Genomic DNA, 17,242 nt, shown 5'->3' on the forward strand with positions numbered 1-17,242 from the left:
TGGTACTCCACTCAGAGATGTACTGTCTGCTGTAGAGAGGAGAGGAACCTGGTACTCCCCTCAGAGATGTACTGTCTGCTGTAGAGAGGAGAGGAGAGGAACCTGGTACTCCCCTCAGAGATGTACTGTCTGCTGTAGAGAGGAGAGGAACCTGGTACTCCACTCAGAGATGTACTGTCTGCTGTAGAGAGGAGAGGAACCTGGTACTCCACTCAGAGATGTACTGTCTGCTGTAGAGAGGAGAGGAACCTGGTACTCCACTCAGAGATGTACTGTCTGCTGTAGAGAGGAGAGGAGAGGAACCTGGTACTCCACTCAGAGATGTACTGTCTGCTGTAGAGAGGAGAGGAACCTGGTACTCCCCTCAGAGATGTACTGTCTGCTGTAGAGAGGAGAGGAACCTGGTACTCCCCTCAGAGATGTACTGTCTGCTGTAGAGAGGAGAGGAACCTGGTACTCCCCTCAGAGATGTACTGTCTGCTGTAGAGAGGTGAGGAACCTGGTACTCCACTCAGAGATGTACTGTCTGCTGTAGAGAGGAGAGGAGAGGAACCTGGTACTCCACTCAGAGATGTACTGTCTGCTGTAGAGAGGAGAGGAACCTGGTACTCCCCTCAGAGATGTACTGTCTGCTGTAGAGAGGAGAGGAACCTGGTACTCCCCTCAGAGATGTACTGTCTGCTGTAGAGAGGAGAGGAACCTGGTACTCCACTCAGAGATGTACTGTCTGCTGTAGAGAGGAGAGGAACCTGGTACTCCCCTCAGAGATGTACTGTCTGCTGTAGAGAGGAGAGGAACCTGGTACTCCCCTCAGAGATGTACTGTCTGCTGTAGAGAGGAGAGGAACCTGGTACTCCCCTCAGAGATGTACTGTCTGCTGTAGAGAGGAGAGGATCCTGGTACTCCCCTCAGAGATGTACTGTCTGCTGTAGAGAGGAGAGGATCCTGGTACTCCCCTCAGAGATGTACTGTCTGCTGTAGAGAGGAGAGGAACCTGGTACTCCCCTCAGAGATGTACTGTCTGCTGTAGAGAGGAGAGGAACCTGGTACTCCCCTCAGAGATGTACTGTCTGCTGTAGAGAGGAGAGGAACCTGGTACTCCCCTCAGAGATGTACTGTCTGCTGTAGAGAGGAGAGGGACCTGGTACTCCCCTCAGAGATGTACTGTCTGCTGTAGAGAGGAGAGGAGAGGAACCTGGTACTCCCCTCAGAGATGTACTGTCTGCTGTAGAGAGGAGAGGAACCTGGTACTCCCCTCAGAGATGTACTGTCTGCTGTAGAGAGGAGAGGGACCTGGTACTCCCCTCAGAGATGTACTGTCTGCTGTAGAGAGGAGAGGAGCCTGGTACTCCCCTCAGAGATGTACTGTCTGCTGTAGAGAGGAGAGGAACCTGGTACTCTCCTCAGAGATGTACTGTCTGCTGTAGAGAGGAGAGGAACCTGGTACTCCCCTCAGAGATGTACTGTCTGCTGTAGAGAGGAGAGGAACCTGGTACTCCCCTCAGAGATGTACTGTCTGCTGTAGAGAGGAGAGGGACCTGGTACTCCCCTCAGAGATGTACTATCTGCTGTAGAGAGGAGAGGAACCTGGTACTCCCCTCAGAGATGTACTGTCTGCTGTAGAGATGAGAGGGACCTGGTACTCCACTCAGAGATGTACTGTCTGCTGTAGAGAGGAGAGGAACCTGGTACTCCCCTCAGAGATGTACTGTCTGCTGTAGAGAGGAGAGGATCCTGGTACTCCCCTCAGAGATGTACTGTCTGCTGTAGAGAGGAGAGGAACCTGGTACTCCCCTCAGAGATGTACTGTCTGCTGTAGAGAGGAGAGGAGCCTGGTACTCCCCTCAGAGATGTACTGTCTGCTGTAGAGAGGAGAGGAACCTGGTACTCCCCTCAGAGATGTACTGTCTGCTGTAGAGAGGAGAGGAACCTGGTACTCCCCTCAGAGATGTACTGTCTGCTGTAGAGAGGAGAGGAGAGGAACCTGGTACTCCCCTCAGAGATGTACTGTCTGCTGTAGAGAGGAGAGGAACCTGGTACTCCCCTCAGAGATGTACTGTCTGCTGTAGAGAGGAGAGGGACCTGGTACTCCCCTCAGAGATGTACTGTCTGCTGTAGAGAGGAGAGGGACCTGGTACTCCCCTCAGAGATGTACTGTCTGCTGTAGAGAGGAGAGGAACCTGGTACTCCCCTCAGAGATGTACTGTCTGCTGTAGAGAGGAGAGGAACCTGGTACTCCCCTCAGAGATGTACTGTCTGCAGAAGAACCAGAGCGGGAGGCTACATGGCAACAAGGCTCTTCAGTTATGTAAATGTCCCATTGTGGCTGTTGAAACTTTCACCACACGCAAGGCATGCAGAATTGGAGCATGACCGTATTTTGTGTGTGTGTGTGTGTGTGTGTGTGTGTGTGTGTGTGTGTGTGTGTGTGTGTGCATATTGCAGCCAGCTTTAGATGCAGCCTAAGGAGGTGTTAGTACAGCTGAGGCCCAGTGGCTGATTAGACTAAACCCTGACGTGTTCACGTGGCAGAAATAACCTCCTGTACTGCTCTTTTCCACCGCCGTCCCGGCGCCAACCGCTCTGCGCCGACCGCTCTGCGCCGACCGCTCCACACCGACTGCTCCACCCCGGCTTAACCATTGGTAAAGAATTAACTAAGCAACAATCTTTACATAATTACAGTGTGATGGAGGACACTTCTCAGTGGCCTACTGTAACCTAAAGGGTGTGATGGAGGACACTTGTCAGTGGCCTACTGTATCCTAAAGGGTGTGATGGAGGACACTTCTCAGTGGCCTACTGTACCCTAAAGGGTGTGACGGAGGACACTTGTCAATGACTCTACTGTATCCTAAAGGGTGTGAAGGAGGACACTTGTCAATGACTCTACTGTAACCTAAAGGGTGTGATGGAGGACACTTCTCAGTAGCCTACTGTAACCTAAAGGGAGTGATGGAGGACACTTCTCAGTAGCCTACTGTAACCTAAAGGGTGTGATGGAGGACACTTCTCAGTGGCCTACTGTATCCCAAAGGGTGTGATGGAGGACACTTCTCAGTGGTCTACTGTATCCTAGAGGGTGTGATGGAGGGCACTTCTCAGTGGTCTACTGTATCCTAGAGGGTGTGATGGAGGACATTTGTCAATGACTCTACTGTAACCTAAAGGGTGTGACGGAGGACATTTGTCAATGACTCTACTGTAACCTAAAGGGTGTGACGGAGGACATTTGTCAATGACTCTACTGTAACCTAAAGGGTGTGATGGAGGACACTTGTCAATGACTCTACTGTAACCTAAAGGGTGTGATGGAGGACACTTGTAAATGACTCTACTGTAACCTAGAGGGTGTGATGGAGGACACTTGTCAATGACTCTACTGTAACCTAAAGGGTGTGATGGAGGACACTTGTCAATGACTCTACTGTATCCTAGAGGGTGTGATGGAGGACACTTGTCAATGACTCTACTGTAACCTAAAGGGTGTGATGGAGGACACTTGTAAATGTCTCTACTGTAACCTAAAGGGTGTGATGGAGGACACTTGTCAATGACTCTACTGTATCCTAGAGGGTGTGATGGAGGACACTTGTCAATGACTCTACTGTAACCTAAAGGGTGTGATGGAGGACACTTGTAAATGTCTCTACTGTAACCTAAAGGGTGTGATGGAGGACACTTGTCAATGACTCTACTGTAACCTAGAGGGAAATATAGTTTGACTCCATGCCAGTTGGTTTCTGCCCTCTTGCCAACTACTTGTCACTCAAGGTCATGCCAATGTTAGGCATCAAAATACCATAAGGAACAGGAAGCTGATTGTCCCTCCAACTACCACCAATCAATTTGAACCATAGAAACAGACTGGCCCTCCTTCTACCACCAATCAATTTGAACCATAGAAACAGACTGGCCCTCCTTCTACCATCAATCAATTTGAACCATAGAAACAGACTGGCCCAGACTGGCCCAATTTGAACCATAGAAACAGACTGGCCCAGACTGGCCCAATTTGAACCATAGAAACAGACTAGCCCAGACTGGCCCAATTTGAACCATTTACAGAATCATATACTCCCTATAGCTAGGGCCCTGTGTTTTGCACCATCATGTGACAGGCCTAGAATCAAACCTTTTCCATCAAACTGTCAACTTTCCTTTCTCTGTCAGATGGTCCAGCACCATCCTAAGAAAATAGCTTTCATTTCTGGTACAACTCTTATTTTAGGAAAAGGCTTAAAATACAGAACCAAATCTTTGAATGTCACATGATTGTGCAAAACACAAGACAGTAGACCTGTTTAACATCATCCTCTGGGTGGTTCAGTCTGACCTCTGGGTGGTTCAGTCTGACCTCTGGGTTGAACAGTCTGACATCTGGGTCATACAGTCTGACATCTGGGTTGTTCAGTCTGACCTCTGGGTTGTTCAGTCTGACCTCTGGGTGGTTCAGTCTGACCTCTGGGTTGTTCAGTCTGACCTCTGGGTGGTTCAGTCTGTACTGTAGACCTGTATAACACCATCCTCTGGGTGGTTCAGTCTGACCTCTGGGTTGTTCAGTCTGACCTCTGGGTGGTTCAGTCTGACCTCTGGGTGGTTCAGTCTGACCTCTGGGTTGTTCAGTCTGACCTCTGGGTGGTTCAGTCTGTACTGTAGACCTGTATAACACCATCCTCTGGGTTGTTCAGTCTGACCTCTGGGTGGTTCAGTCTGATCTCTGGGTGGTTCAGTCTGACCTCTGGGTTGTTCAGTCTGACCTCTGGGTGGTTCAGTCTGTACTGTAGACCTGTATAACACCATCCTCTGGGTGGTTCAGTCTGACCTCTGGGTGGTTCAGTCTGTACTGTAGACCTGTATAACATCATCCTCTGGGTGGTTCAGTCTGACCTCTGGGTGGTTCAGTCTGATCTCTGGGTTGTTCAGTCTGACCTCTGGGTTGTTCAGTCTGACCTCTGGGTTGATCAGTCTGACCTCTGGGTGGTTCAGTCTGTACTGTAGACCTGTATAACATCATCCTCTGGGTGGTTCAGTCTGACCTCTGGGTGGTTCAGTCTGTACTGTAGACCTGTTTAACACCATCCTCTGGGTTGTTCAGTCTGACCTCTGGGTGGTTCAGTCTGACCTCTGGGTGGTTCAGTCTGATCTCTGGGTTGTTCAGTCTGACCTCTGGGTGGTTCAGTCTGACCTCTGGGTGGTTCAGTCTGTACTGTAGACCTGTATAACATCATCCTCTGGGTGGTTCAGTCTGACCTCTGGGTGGTTCAGTCTGTACTGTAGACCTGTATAACATCATCCTCTGGGTGGTTCAGTCTGACCTCTGGGTTGTTCAGTCTGACCTCTGGGTTGTTCAGTCTGACCTCTGGGTGGTTCAGTCTGACCTCTGGGTGGTTCAGTCTGTACTGTAGACCTGTATAACACCATCCTCTGGGTGGTTCAGTCTGACCTCTGGGTTGTTCAGTCTGACCTCTGGGTTGTTCAGTCTGACCTCTGGGTGGTTCAGTCTGACCTCTGGGTTGTTCAGTCTGACCTCTGGGTTGAACAGTCTGACATCTGGGTCATACAGTCTGACATCTGGGTTGTTCAGTCTGACCTCTGGGTTGTTCAGTCTGACCTCTGGGTGGTTCAGTCTGTACTGTAGACCTGTATAACATCATCCTCTGGGTGGTTCAGTCTGACCTCTGGGTGGTTCAGTCTGTACTGTAGACCTGTATAACATCATCCTCTGGGTGGTTCAGTCTGACCTCTGGGTGGTTCAGTCTGATCTCTGGGTTGTTCAGTCTGACCTCTGGGTTGAACAGTCTGACCTCTGGGTGGTTCAGTCTGACCTCTGGGTGGTTCAGTCTGTACTGTAGACCTGTATAACATCATCCTCTGGGTGGTTCAGTCTGACCTCTGGGTGGTTCAGTCTGACCTCTGGGTGGTTCAGTCTGACCTCTGGGTGGTTCAGTCTGACCTCTGGGTGGTTCAGTCTGATCTCTGGGTTGTTCAGTCTGACCTCTGGGTTGTTCAGTCTGACCTCTGGGTTGTTCAGTCTGACCTCTGGGTGGTTCAGTCTGACCTCTGGGTGGTTCAGTCTGATCTCTGGGTTGTTCAGTCTGATCTCTGGGTGGTTCAGTCTGACCTCTGGGTTGTTCAGTCTGACCTCTGGGTGGTTCAGTCTGACCTCTGGGTTGTTCAGTCTGACCTCTGGTGACTGTGTTTAACCGACGGAGGAGTCACTACTGTACTGTATACAGTACCTTCGGAAAGTATTCAGACCCCTTGACTTGTTCCACATTTTGTTAGGTTACAGCCTTATTCTAAAATTGATTAAATTGTTTTTTTTCCCCCTCGTCAATCTACACACAATACCCCATAATGACAAATCAAAAACAGGTTTTTAGACATTTTTGTTAATTCAATAAAAATAAAGAACTGAAATATCATATTTACTTAAGTATTTAGACCCTTTACTCAGTACTTTGTTGAGGCACCTTTGGCAGCGATTACAGCCTCGAGTCTTCTTGGGTATGACGCTACAAGCTTGGCACATCTGTATTTGGGGAGTTTCACTCATTCTTCTCTGCAGCTCTGTCAGGTTGGATGGGGAGCGTCGCTGAACAGCTATTTTCAGGTTTCTCCAGAGATGTTCAAGTCCGGGCTCTGGCTGGGCCTCTCAAGGACAATCAGAAACTTGTCCCGAAGCCACTCCTGCGTTGTCTTGGTTGTGTGGTTAGGGTCATTGTCCTGTTGGAAGGTGAACCTTGGCCCCAGTCTAAGGTCCTGAGCGCTCTAGAGGAGGTTTTCATCAAGGATCTCTCTGTACTTTGCTCCATTCATCTTTCCCTTGATACTGACTAGCCTCCCAGTCCCTGCCGCTGAAAAACATCCCCACAGCATGATGCTGCCACCACCATGCTTCACCGCAGGGATGGCGCAAGGTGTCTTCCAGATGTGACGCTTGGCAATCTTGGTTTCATCAGACCAGAGAATCTTGTTTCTCATGGTCTGAGAGTCTTTAGGTGCCTTTTGGCAAACTCCAAGCGGGCTGTCATGTGCCTTTTACTGAGGAGTGGCTTCCATCTGGCCACTCTACCATAAAGGCCTAATTGGTGGAGTGCTGCAGAAATGGTTGTCCTTCTGGAAGGTTCTCCCATCACCACAGAGGAACTCTAGAGCTCTGTCAGAGTGACCATCTGGTTCTTGGTCACCTCTCTGACCAAGGCCCTTCTCCCGATTGCTCAGTTTGGCCGGGCGGCCATTCAAGAATGATGGAGTCCGCTGTGTACTTGGGGACCTTCAATGCTGCAGAAATATTTTGGTATCCTTCCACAGATCTGTGCCTCAACACAATCCTGTCTCGGAGCTCTAAGGACAATTCCTTTGCCCTCATGGCTTGGTTTTTGTTCTGGCATGCACTGTCAACTGTGGGACCTTATATAGACAGGTGTGTACTTTTCCAAATCATGTCCAATCAATAGAATTTATCACAGGTGGACTCCAATCAAGTTGTAGAAACATCTCAAGGATGATCAATGGAAACAGGATGCATCTGAGATCAATTTCGAGTCTCACAGCAAAGGGTCTGTATACTTATGTAAATACGTTTTTCTGTTTTTTAATTTTCAATACATTTGCTAAAATTTGTAAAACTGTTTTTGTTTAGTCATTATTTGGTATTGTGTGTAAATTGATGAGGGTTTTTGTATTTTTTCAATCCATTTTAGAATAAGGCTTTAACGTAACAAAATGTTGAAAAAGTCAAGGGTTCTAAATACTTTCCAAGCGCACTGTAAGTGCGTCCCAAATGTAACCCTGTTCCCTTTGTAGTGCACTACTTTTAACCAGAGCTATCATAGGGAATTGGGTGCCATTTGGGATGCAGCCGAGGTCTCCCTCCTTCCCTCCACGGCCAGCAGCTCAGGCCCTCAGGTGCCACACACTCATTATCTCACACACACGCTACACACAACACACCCACCCACACACAACACACACACACAACACACACCCACATACACACACGCAACACACGCGCAACACACACACACACACACACACACACACACACACACACCACACACACACACACACACACACACACACACACATGCCCACACAACACACACAACACACACACACACACACACACACACACACACACACACACACACACACACACACACACACACACACACACACACACACACACACACACACACACACACACACACCTCAGCAGTAGGGCTGTCTATTGACCTTAACACAGAGTCTGTGTCTGTAAAGGGTGAGGACGACCCATCACATAACCTCTCTCCACCCTGCCAACCAGTACATCACTTCCCTGAGAGTAGATTGAACCGCTACCCCCACCACTTTACCTGCTACAATATAACTCTAGGAAATAACAGAGGAAGGATAGACAGACATGGACAAAATAAGCAAGTGAGTCCTCACACAAAACTTTCTTCCTTTACACTGTAAAACAGTTTACAAGAATTCAAGTCATGTTAACACTATTGCCCCTCTTCGTCCAGCTGGGTTAAAAAGGGATGGAATCTTAGAACATGGATCATTATCTCCATAGAATAACACGGATCATTATCTCCATAGAATAACATGGATCATTATCTCCATAGAATAACATGGATCATTATCTCCATAGAATAACTTGGATCATTATCTCCATAGAATAACTTGGATCATTATCTCCATAGAATAACTTGGATCATTATCTCCATAGAATAACATGGATCATTATCTCCATAGAATAACTTGGATCATTATCTCCATAGAATAACTTGGATCATTATCTCCATAGAATAACTTGGATCATTATCTCCATAGATTAACTTGGATCATTATCTCCATAGAATAACATGGATCATTATCTCCATATCCATATAATGTTCTATAGGATCCATCATCCACTAGCGTGATGATGATGATGATGATGAGCTGTCGTGCTTTAACAAATTTTCACATAATTATGTCTGCGTTCCAAATGGCACCCTATTCCCTACATAGTGCACTACCCTATGGGCCCTGGTCAAAATAAGTGCACTATATAGGGAATAGGGTGCCATTTGGGACACAAATGAGCCTATGTTATAATCACTCAGCCCAGTGGGTGGTGTGATGGTTATAATCACTCAGCCCTGTGGGTGGTATGATGGTTACTACTGTACTCTATAATACATGTTATAATCACTCAGCCCAGTTAGTGGTGTGATGGTTACTACTGTACTCTATAATACATGTTATAATCACTCAGCCCTGTGGGTGGTGTGATGGTTATAATCACTCAGCCCTGTGGGTGGTGTGATGGTTACTACTGTACTCTATAATTCATGTTATAATCACTCAGCCCTGTGGGTGGTGTGATGGTTACTACTGTACTCTATAATACATGTTATAATCACTCAGCCCTGTGGGTGGTGTGATGGTTATAATCACTCAGCCCTGTGGGTGGTATGATGGTTACTACTGTACTCTATAATACATGTTATAATCACTCAGCCCCGTTAGTGGTGTGGTGGTTACTACTGTACTCTATAATACATGTTATAATCACTCAGCCCTGTGGGTGGTGTGATGGTCATAATCACTCAGCCCTGTGGGTGGTGTGATGGCTACTACTGTACTCTATAATACATGTTATAATCACTCAGCCCTGTGGGTGGTGTGATGGTTACTACTGTACTCTATAATACATGTTATAATCACTCAGCCCTGTGGGTGGTATGATGGTTACTACTGTACTCTATAATACATGTTATAATCACTCAACCCTGTGGGTGGTGTGATGGTTATAATCACTCAGCCCTGTGGGTGGTGGATGGTTATAATCACTCAGCCCTGTGGGTGGTGTGACGGTTACTACTGTACTCTATAATACATGTTATAATCACTCAGCCCTGTGGGTGGTGTGATGGTTACTACTGTACTCTATAATGCATGTTATAATCACTCAGCCCTGTGGGTGGTGTGATGGTTATAATCACTCAGCCCTGTGGGTGGTGTGATGGTTATAATCACTCAGCCCAGTCGGTGGTTTGATGGTTCTAATCACTCAGCCCTGTAGGTGGTGTGATGGTTACTACTGTATTCTATAATACATGTTATAATCACTCAGCCCTGTGGGTGGTGTGATGGTTACTACTGTACTTTATAATACATGTTATAATCACTCAGCCCTGTGGGTGGTGTGATGGTTACTACTGTACTTTATAATACATGTTATAATCACTCAGCCCTGTGGGTGGTGTGATGGTTATAATCACTCAGCCCTGTGGGTGGTATGATGGTTACTACTGTACTCTATTATACATGTTATAATCACTCAGCCCTGTGGGTGGTGTGATGGTTACTACTGTGCTCTATAATACATGTTATAATCACTCAGCCCTGTGGGTGGTGTGATGGTTACTACTGTACTCTATTATACATGTTATAATCACTCAGCCCTGTGGGTGGTGTGATGGTTATAATCACTCAGCCCTGTGGGTGGTGTGATGGTTATAATCACTCAGCCCTGTGGGTGGTGTGATGGTTACTACTGTACTCTATAATACATGTTATAATCACTCAGCCCTGTGGGTGGTGTGATGGTTATAATCACTCAGCCCTGTGGGTGGTGTGATGGTTATAATCACTCAGCCCTGTGGGTGGTGTGATGGTTACTACTGTACTCTATTATACATGTTATAATCTCTCAGCCCTGTGGGTGGTGTGATGGTTATAATCACTCAGCCCTGTGGGTGGTATGATGGTTACTACTGTACTCTATGATACATGTTATAATCTCTCAGCCCTGTGGGTGGTGTGATGGTTATAATCACTCAGCCCTGTGGGTGGTGTGATGGTTATAATCACTCAGCCTTGTGGGTGGTATGATGGTTACTACTGTACTCTATTATACATGTTATAATCTCTCAGCCCTGTGGGTGGTGTGATGGTTATAATCACTCAGCCCTGTGGGTGGTATGATGGTTACTACTGTACTCTATGATACATGTTAATATCACTCAGCCCTGTGGGTGGTATGATGGTTACTACTGTACTCTATGATACATGCGCCTGTTTACTGCAGTGACAGGAATTGATGGATTGTCCTCTTGTTTACCATACAAGAGAAACACCACATTACTCAGTGTGTGTTCATCACAGTCAGGCTGTTTTCCCCTCTAGCACTGTGACTCTCTGTCTCACTATAGTGTAGACTGGTAAGACCATCCATTCAGTGTGTGTATGCGGTGTGTGTGTGTGTGTGTGTGTGTGTGTGTGTGTGTGTGTGTGTGTGTGTGTGTGTGTGTGTGTGTGTGTGTGTGTGTGTGTGTGTGTGTGTGTGTGTGGTGGTGGTGGTGGGGTATGTGTGTATGTGTGTGTTTGCATGCGTGTGCTCGTGTGGATGGATGTCCACATCGACGGCACCATGCATCAGCCTGTTCCTCGCCGGCGACGCTGAGAGTAGCGATCACTCTTACCACAGGAAATACATGTCAAACTAAATGACACCTCGCTGTTCTCTACCCTCCCTCGCTCTCTGTCGACATACACATGCAGGAACAAAATATAGTTCTATGGTTCTATGTTGATGATGATGTTAACATTAACATCAACATAGAACCACAGAACTATATTTTGTTCCTGCATGTGTATGTCGACATAACTACTTAGAGCCTCCATGATATCATCATCATAGAACTACGTAGAGCCTCCATGATATCATCATAGAACTACGTAGAGCCTCCATGATATCATCATCATAGAACTACGCAGAGCCTCCATGACATCATCATCATAGAACTACGCAGAGCCTCCATGACATCATCATCATAGAACTACGTAGAGCCTCCATGACATCATCATAGAACTACTTAGAGCCTCCATGACATCATCATAGAACTACTTAGAGCCTCCATGACATCATCATAGAACTATTTAGAGCCTCCATGACATCATCATCATAGAACTACGTAGAGCCTCCATGACATCATCATCATCATAGAACTACTTAGAACCTCCATGATATCATCATCATAGAACTACTTAGAGCCTCCATGACATCATCATCATAAAACTACTTAGAGCCTCCATGACATCATCATAGAACTATGTAGAGCCTCCATGACATTAGCATCATCATAGAACTACTTAGAGCCTCCAAAACATTAGCATCATCATAGAACTACATAGAGCCTCCATGACATTAGCATCATCATAGAACTACTTAGAGCCTCCAAAACATTAGCATCATCATAGAACTACATAGAGCCTACATGACATTAGCATCACCATAGAACTACTTAGAGCCTCCATGACATCATCATCAACATAGAACTACTTAGAGCCTCCATCACAGTACATCATCATCATAGAACTACTTAGAGCCTCCATGACATCATCATCAACATAGAACTACTTAGAGCCTCCATTACAGTACATCATTATCATAGAACTACTTAGAGCCTCCATGACATCATCATCAACATAGAACTACTTAGAGCCTCCATTACAGTACATCAACGTCATAGAACTAATTAGAGCCTCCATGACATCAACATCAACATTGACCTACTTAGAGCCTCCATTACAGTACATCAACGTCATAGAACTAATTAGAACCTCCATGACATCAACATCAACATAGAACTACTTAGAGCCTCCATTACAGTACATCATCATCATAGAACTACTTAGAGAATCCATGACATCAGCATAGAACTACTTAGAGACTCCATGACATCATCATCATAGAACTAGTTAGAGCCTCCATGACATCATCATCATAGAACTACTTAGAGACTCCATGACATCATAATCATGGAACTAGTTAGAGCCTCCATGACATCATCATCATAGAACTAGTTAGAGCCTCCATGACATCAACCTAGAACTACTTAGAGCCTCCATTACAGTACATCAACATCATATAACTACTTAGAGAATCCATGACATCATAATCATGGAACTAGTTAGAGCCTCCATGACATCATCATCATGGAACTAGTTAGAGCCTCCATGACATCAACATTGAACTACTTAGAGCCTCCATTACAGTACATCAACATCATATAACTACTTAGAGAATCCATGACATCATAATCATGGAACTAGTTAGAGCCTCCATGACATCAACATTGAACTACTTAGAGCCTCCATGACATCAACATTGAACTACTTAGAGCCTCCATGGGGATTCGAACAAGCGACGTTCCGGTTACTGTCCCAACCTGCCACCCACATGACCATGGCTCCTACAGGCCTATTGAAGAGTCTAGATGAACATGTTACCTGAAAGACTTGTTCAAAACACTTACAGTACACACACACAAACACACTCACGCACACACGCTCGGACGCACTCACAAACACACACACAAACACACTCACGCATGCACACACTCACAAACACACACACACGCTCGGACGCACTCACACACACACACACAGACTCACACACACACACACACACACACACACACACACACACACACACACACACACACACACACACACACACACACACACACACACACACACACACACACACACTCACACACACACACACACACACACACACACAGACACACAGACACACACACACACACACACAGACACTAATGCCGTAGCATTCAATTGCCGCGGGCTCCAGAGACAAGCACAGCAGCTTGAAATCAGCTGAGTGGCAGCAGACATTTAACAGAATTCCCTGTGAGGCTGCATGAGGACTAACAAACTAATGAAACAATGTGGACCAAAGGGAATGTGTGTGTGTGTGTGTGTGTGTGTGTGTGTGTGTGTGTGTGTGTGTGTGTGTGTGTGCTTGTGTGTGTGTGTGTGTCGACAGCAGTAGAACGACAGAACTGAACCAGTGCTTTATTTCCCACATCCTCTCATTCTTTTTTCCTTCCTTCCTTCCTTCCTTCCTTCCCTCCTTCCTTCCTTCCTCCCTCCCTTCCTCCCTTCCTTCCTCCCTCCCTTCCTCCCTTCCTCCTTCTCTCCCTCCCTTCCTTTCTCCAGATCCGGCTGTATGCCAGGCCCAACGCCATCCAGAGCGGAGCGGGTGACTACGCTCTCCACATCACAAAGAGACTCCTCCAGTTCTATGAGGATTACTTCAAAGTCAAATACTCCCTGCCCAAATTAGGTGAGACACGTGGGACCCGGGGCTAACCTAACTCTGTACTGTTCTGTTCTGTACTGCGTGGTTGGAATACTGCTTCTCACCAAGGTACACACACACACACACACACACACACACACACACACACACACACACACACACACACACACACACACACACACACACACACACATACACACACACATACACACACACACACACACATACAGCAAGGCTTGTTGTCGATAGTGAGAGGATTTCCTGGACAGGGGAATCCTTGGTGTGGAAGGCTATTCTGTATTGCTATGGCTACGTTACCCTGTGCAGAATGGTAGCCCTTTTAAAGACAGTTTATTCTATGGCTACGTTACCCTGTGCAGAATGGTAGCCCTTTTAAAGACAGTTTATTCTATGGCTACGTTACCCTGTGCAGAATGGTAGCCCTTTTAAAGACAGTTTATTCTATGGCTACGTTACCCTGTGCAGAATGGTAGCCCTTTTAAAGACAGTTTCTTCTATGGCTACGTTACCCTGTGCAGAATGGTAGCCCTTTTAAAGACAGTTTATTCTATGGCTACGTTACCCTGTGCAGAATGGTAGCCCTTTTAAAGACAGTTTATTCTATGGCTACGTTACCCTGTGCAGAATGCTAGCCCTTTTAAAGACTCCACTCTGTGATTGTCAGAATTCAGTAGTGTAATGTTCATTCTAGGGCTGTTAGATTGTTGGAATCATCGGTTGTGATTTCTCTGTAGTTGATGTGTGTATGGCGGTTTGTGTGTGTGTGTGTAGGTCTATTTGTGTGTATGTAAATGTGTGTGTGTGTCTCTGTGTGTGTGTATGTGTGTGTGTGTGCAGCCTGACATCAGAAGTCTACTCTGTCGGTGTCTCTCTCCATTGGGTTTCTGTCAGTTTGGCGTGTTCATTTAAATATACCCATCAATCTTCCCCAACAGACTCCTTCTCTCCCTCTCTCCCTTTCTCCTTGTCTCCCTCCCTCTTTGACACTCTCTCCATCTCCCACTCTCCCTCCCTCCTATCCTCTCTCCCGCTCTCTCTCTCCCTCTCAATCCCTCCCTCCTGTCTTCCTCCCTCCTTTCCTCTCTCCATCTCTCTCAATCCCTCCCTCTCTCCCGTCTCCCACTCTCCCTCCCTCCTTGCCTCTCTCCTGCTCTCTCCCTCCCTCACAATCCCTCCCGTCTCCCTCCCTATTTTCCTCTCTCTCTCCCGCTCTCTCCCTCCCTCTCAATCCCCCCCTCCCGTCTCCCACTCTCCCTCCCTCCTTTCCTCTCTCCCGCTCTCTCCCTCCCTCTCAATCCCTCCCTCCCGTCTCCCTCCCTCTCAATCCCTCCCTCCCGCCAGCTCTCTCCCCACTTGTGTGTGCTCTTAAATGCCCTCCCTCCCTCGCTGCCTCCCCCCTCCCTCCCTCCCTCGCTGCCTCCCTCTCTCCCGGCGGCGCTAGGCTCCATCTGCTAGCTGTGGCAGCATGGCGTTGTGCGGAATGGCAAGGCAAGGCTCCACGGGGCTCATTGGAGAACTAACCCAACTGCTTCAGGGCCTCAGAATGTAGTGTACTTTAACACACAGGCATCAGTCTCTGTCTGTCTATAGCATATATTAGGAGACAGAGCTCCTGGTGGTTCCTTTGTTATTATTGTTGTTGTTGTTGTACGGTTATGGAAAAGGAGCATGGGTAAAGTATTTATCAGGGTGTCATAGCTGCATTTTAAGTATCCATCTTGTCTCTCTGTGGCTGCTGAGATGCGCTTTACCAAAATGGTTGTTGTCATACGTTCATCTCATAAGGACCCATTTGAATTGGTATTTCCTTTTCTGAAATGTGCTCCCCACTGATTGCTAACATGTATTTTGTTGGCCTCTTCTCCCTACTAATACAGTTTCATAAGTAGGAATGTGATATAGAGCTGATTGCATATGGTTTCATGTAGTCACCTTCAGAAGTGTTTGAGGAGTTTGACTGTATTGACTTGGTTGGCAAACATTTTTTTATAGGAGCAAGGAGTCAAGTAAGGATCTATCTAGATATCTAGAAATCTAGAAATCTCTAGATCTGTCTGTCTGTCTGTCTGTCTGTCTGTCTGTCTGTCTGTCTGTCTGTCTGTCTGTCTGTCTGTCTGTCTGTCTGTCTGTCTGTCTGTCTGTCTGTCTGTCTGTCTGTCTGTCTGTCTGTCTGTCTGTCTGTCTGTCTGTCTGTCTGGTGACCTCATCTATTGTTCTTCTCTAAGTAAACAACCTAGCCTATTAGAGAATCTGGAGGTGTGGCTTGTTGGAGGCGTGGCCTTGGTCTTTGGCCACCCATGGAATAAATTGTCATGTCAGTCCATGTGTTATGTTGTAGTCTGTTAGTGAAGCCAAAGCCTGTACACTGTCACTTCTACTGTGTTAATGAGACTAACATACACTCACTGGCCAGTTTATTAGGTACTCTACCCTGTTCATGAAAATGGATTGCTCCTATAGAAAGTGAGTCATTTGGCCGTGGCTTGCTATATACAGCAGGCAGACAGGCATTGCGACATTCAGTTACTGTTTGATTGGATGTTAGAATGGGTAACACGAGTGACCTAAGAGACTATAAGCGTTGTATGATCGTCAGTGCCAGGCGCGCTGGATCTGCTGTCTCATTAACGGCTGCTCTCCTCTTCACACACGACAGTGTCTAGGGTTTACAGAGAATGGTGCTACCAACAAAAAACATCCAATCAGCGGCAATACTGTGGGTGAAAACAGCTTGTTGATGAGAGGTTCAATGAGAATGGAAAGAATGGTGCAAGCTAACAGGTGGGCCACAAACAGACAAATAACGGCTCAGAACAACAGTGGTGCAGAATGGCATCTCGAAAGCACACAACACGTCAATCCTTGTCACAGATTGGCTATTGCAGCAGACGACCACTCTGGGTTCCTATCAGATAAAACAAGAAGCAGCAGCTCTTGCGGGGAATGTTTTCCTGGCACACGTTAGGTCCCTTGATACCAGTTGAGCAACGATTGAACATTATTGCTGACCAAACCCACCAGAGCCTCTTTGGGATGAGATGGAACGGGGCTGTTGGCAGCATGAACGTACCGCCATCCAATCAGCAGCCTGATGCCATCACGTCAGCATGG

The 17,242-nt window shown here is 46.8% G+C and overlaps 1 protein-coding gene across 1 annotated transcript in view; it reads left to right on the top strand.

Annotated features, from left to right (window-relative positions):
- LOC123731884 (thyrotropin-releasing hormone-degrading ectoenzyme) overlaps nt 1-17,242 on the top strand; it is a 464,288-nt gene that overhangs the window by 72,549 nt on the left and 374,497 nt on the right. Inside the window, exon 3 of the mRNA XM_082964249.1 lies at nt 14,008-14,134. Within this exon, the coding sequence (XP_082820375.1) occupies nt 14,008-14,134 (127 nt within the window). The remainder of the gene's footprint in view (nt 1-14,007; nt 14,135-17,242) is intronic.

This window comes from Salmo salar, chromosome 17 (genome assembly GCF_965601325.2).
Source record: "Salmo salar chromosome 17, fSalSal1, whole genome shotgun sequence".
In the NCBI taxonomy this organism is placed as follows: domain Eukaryota; kingdom Metazoa; phylum Chordata; class Actinopteri; order Salmoniformes; family Salmonidae; genus Salmo; species Salmo salar.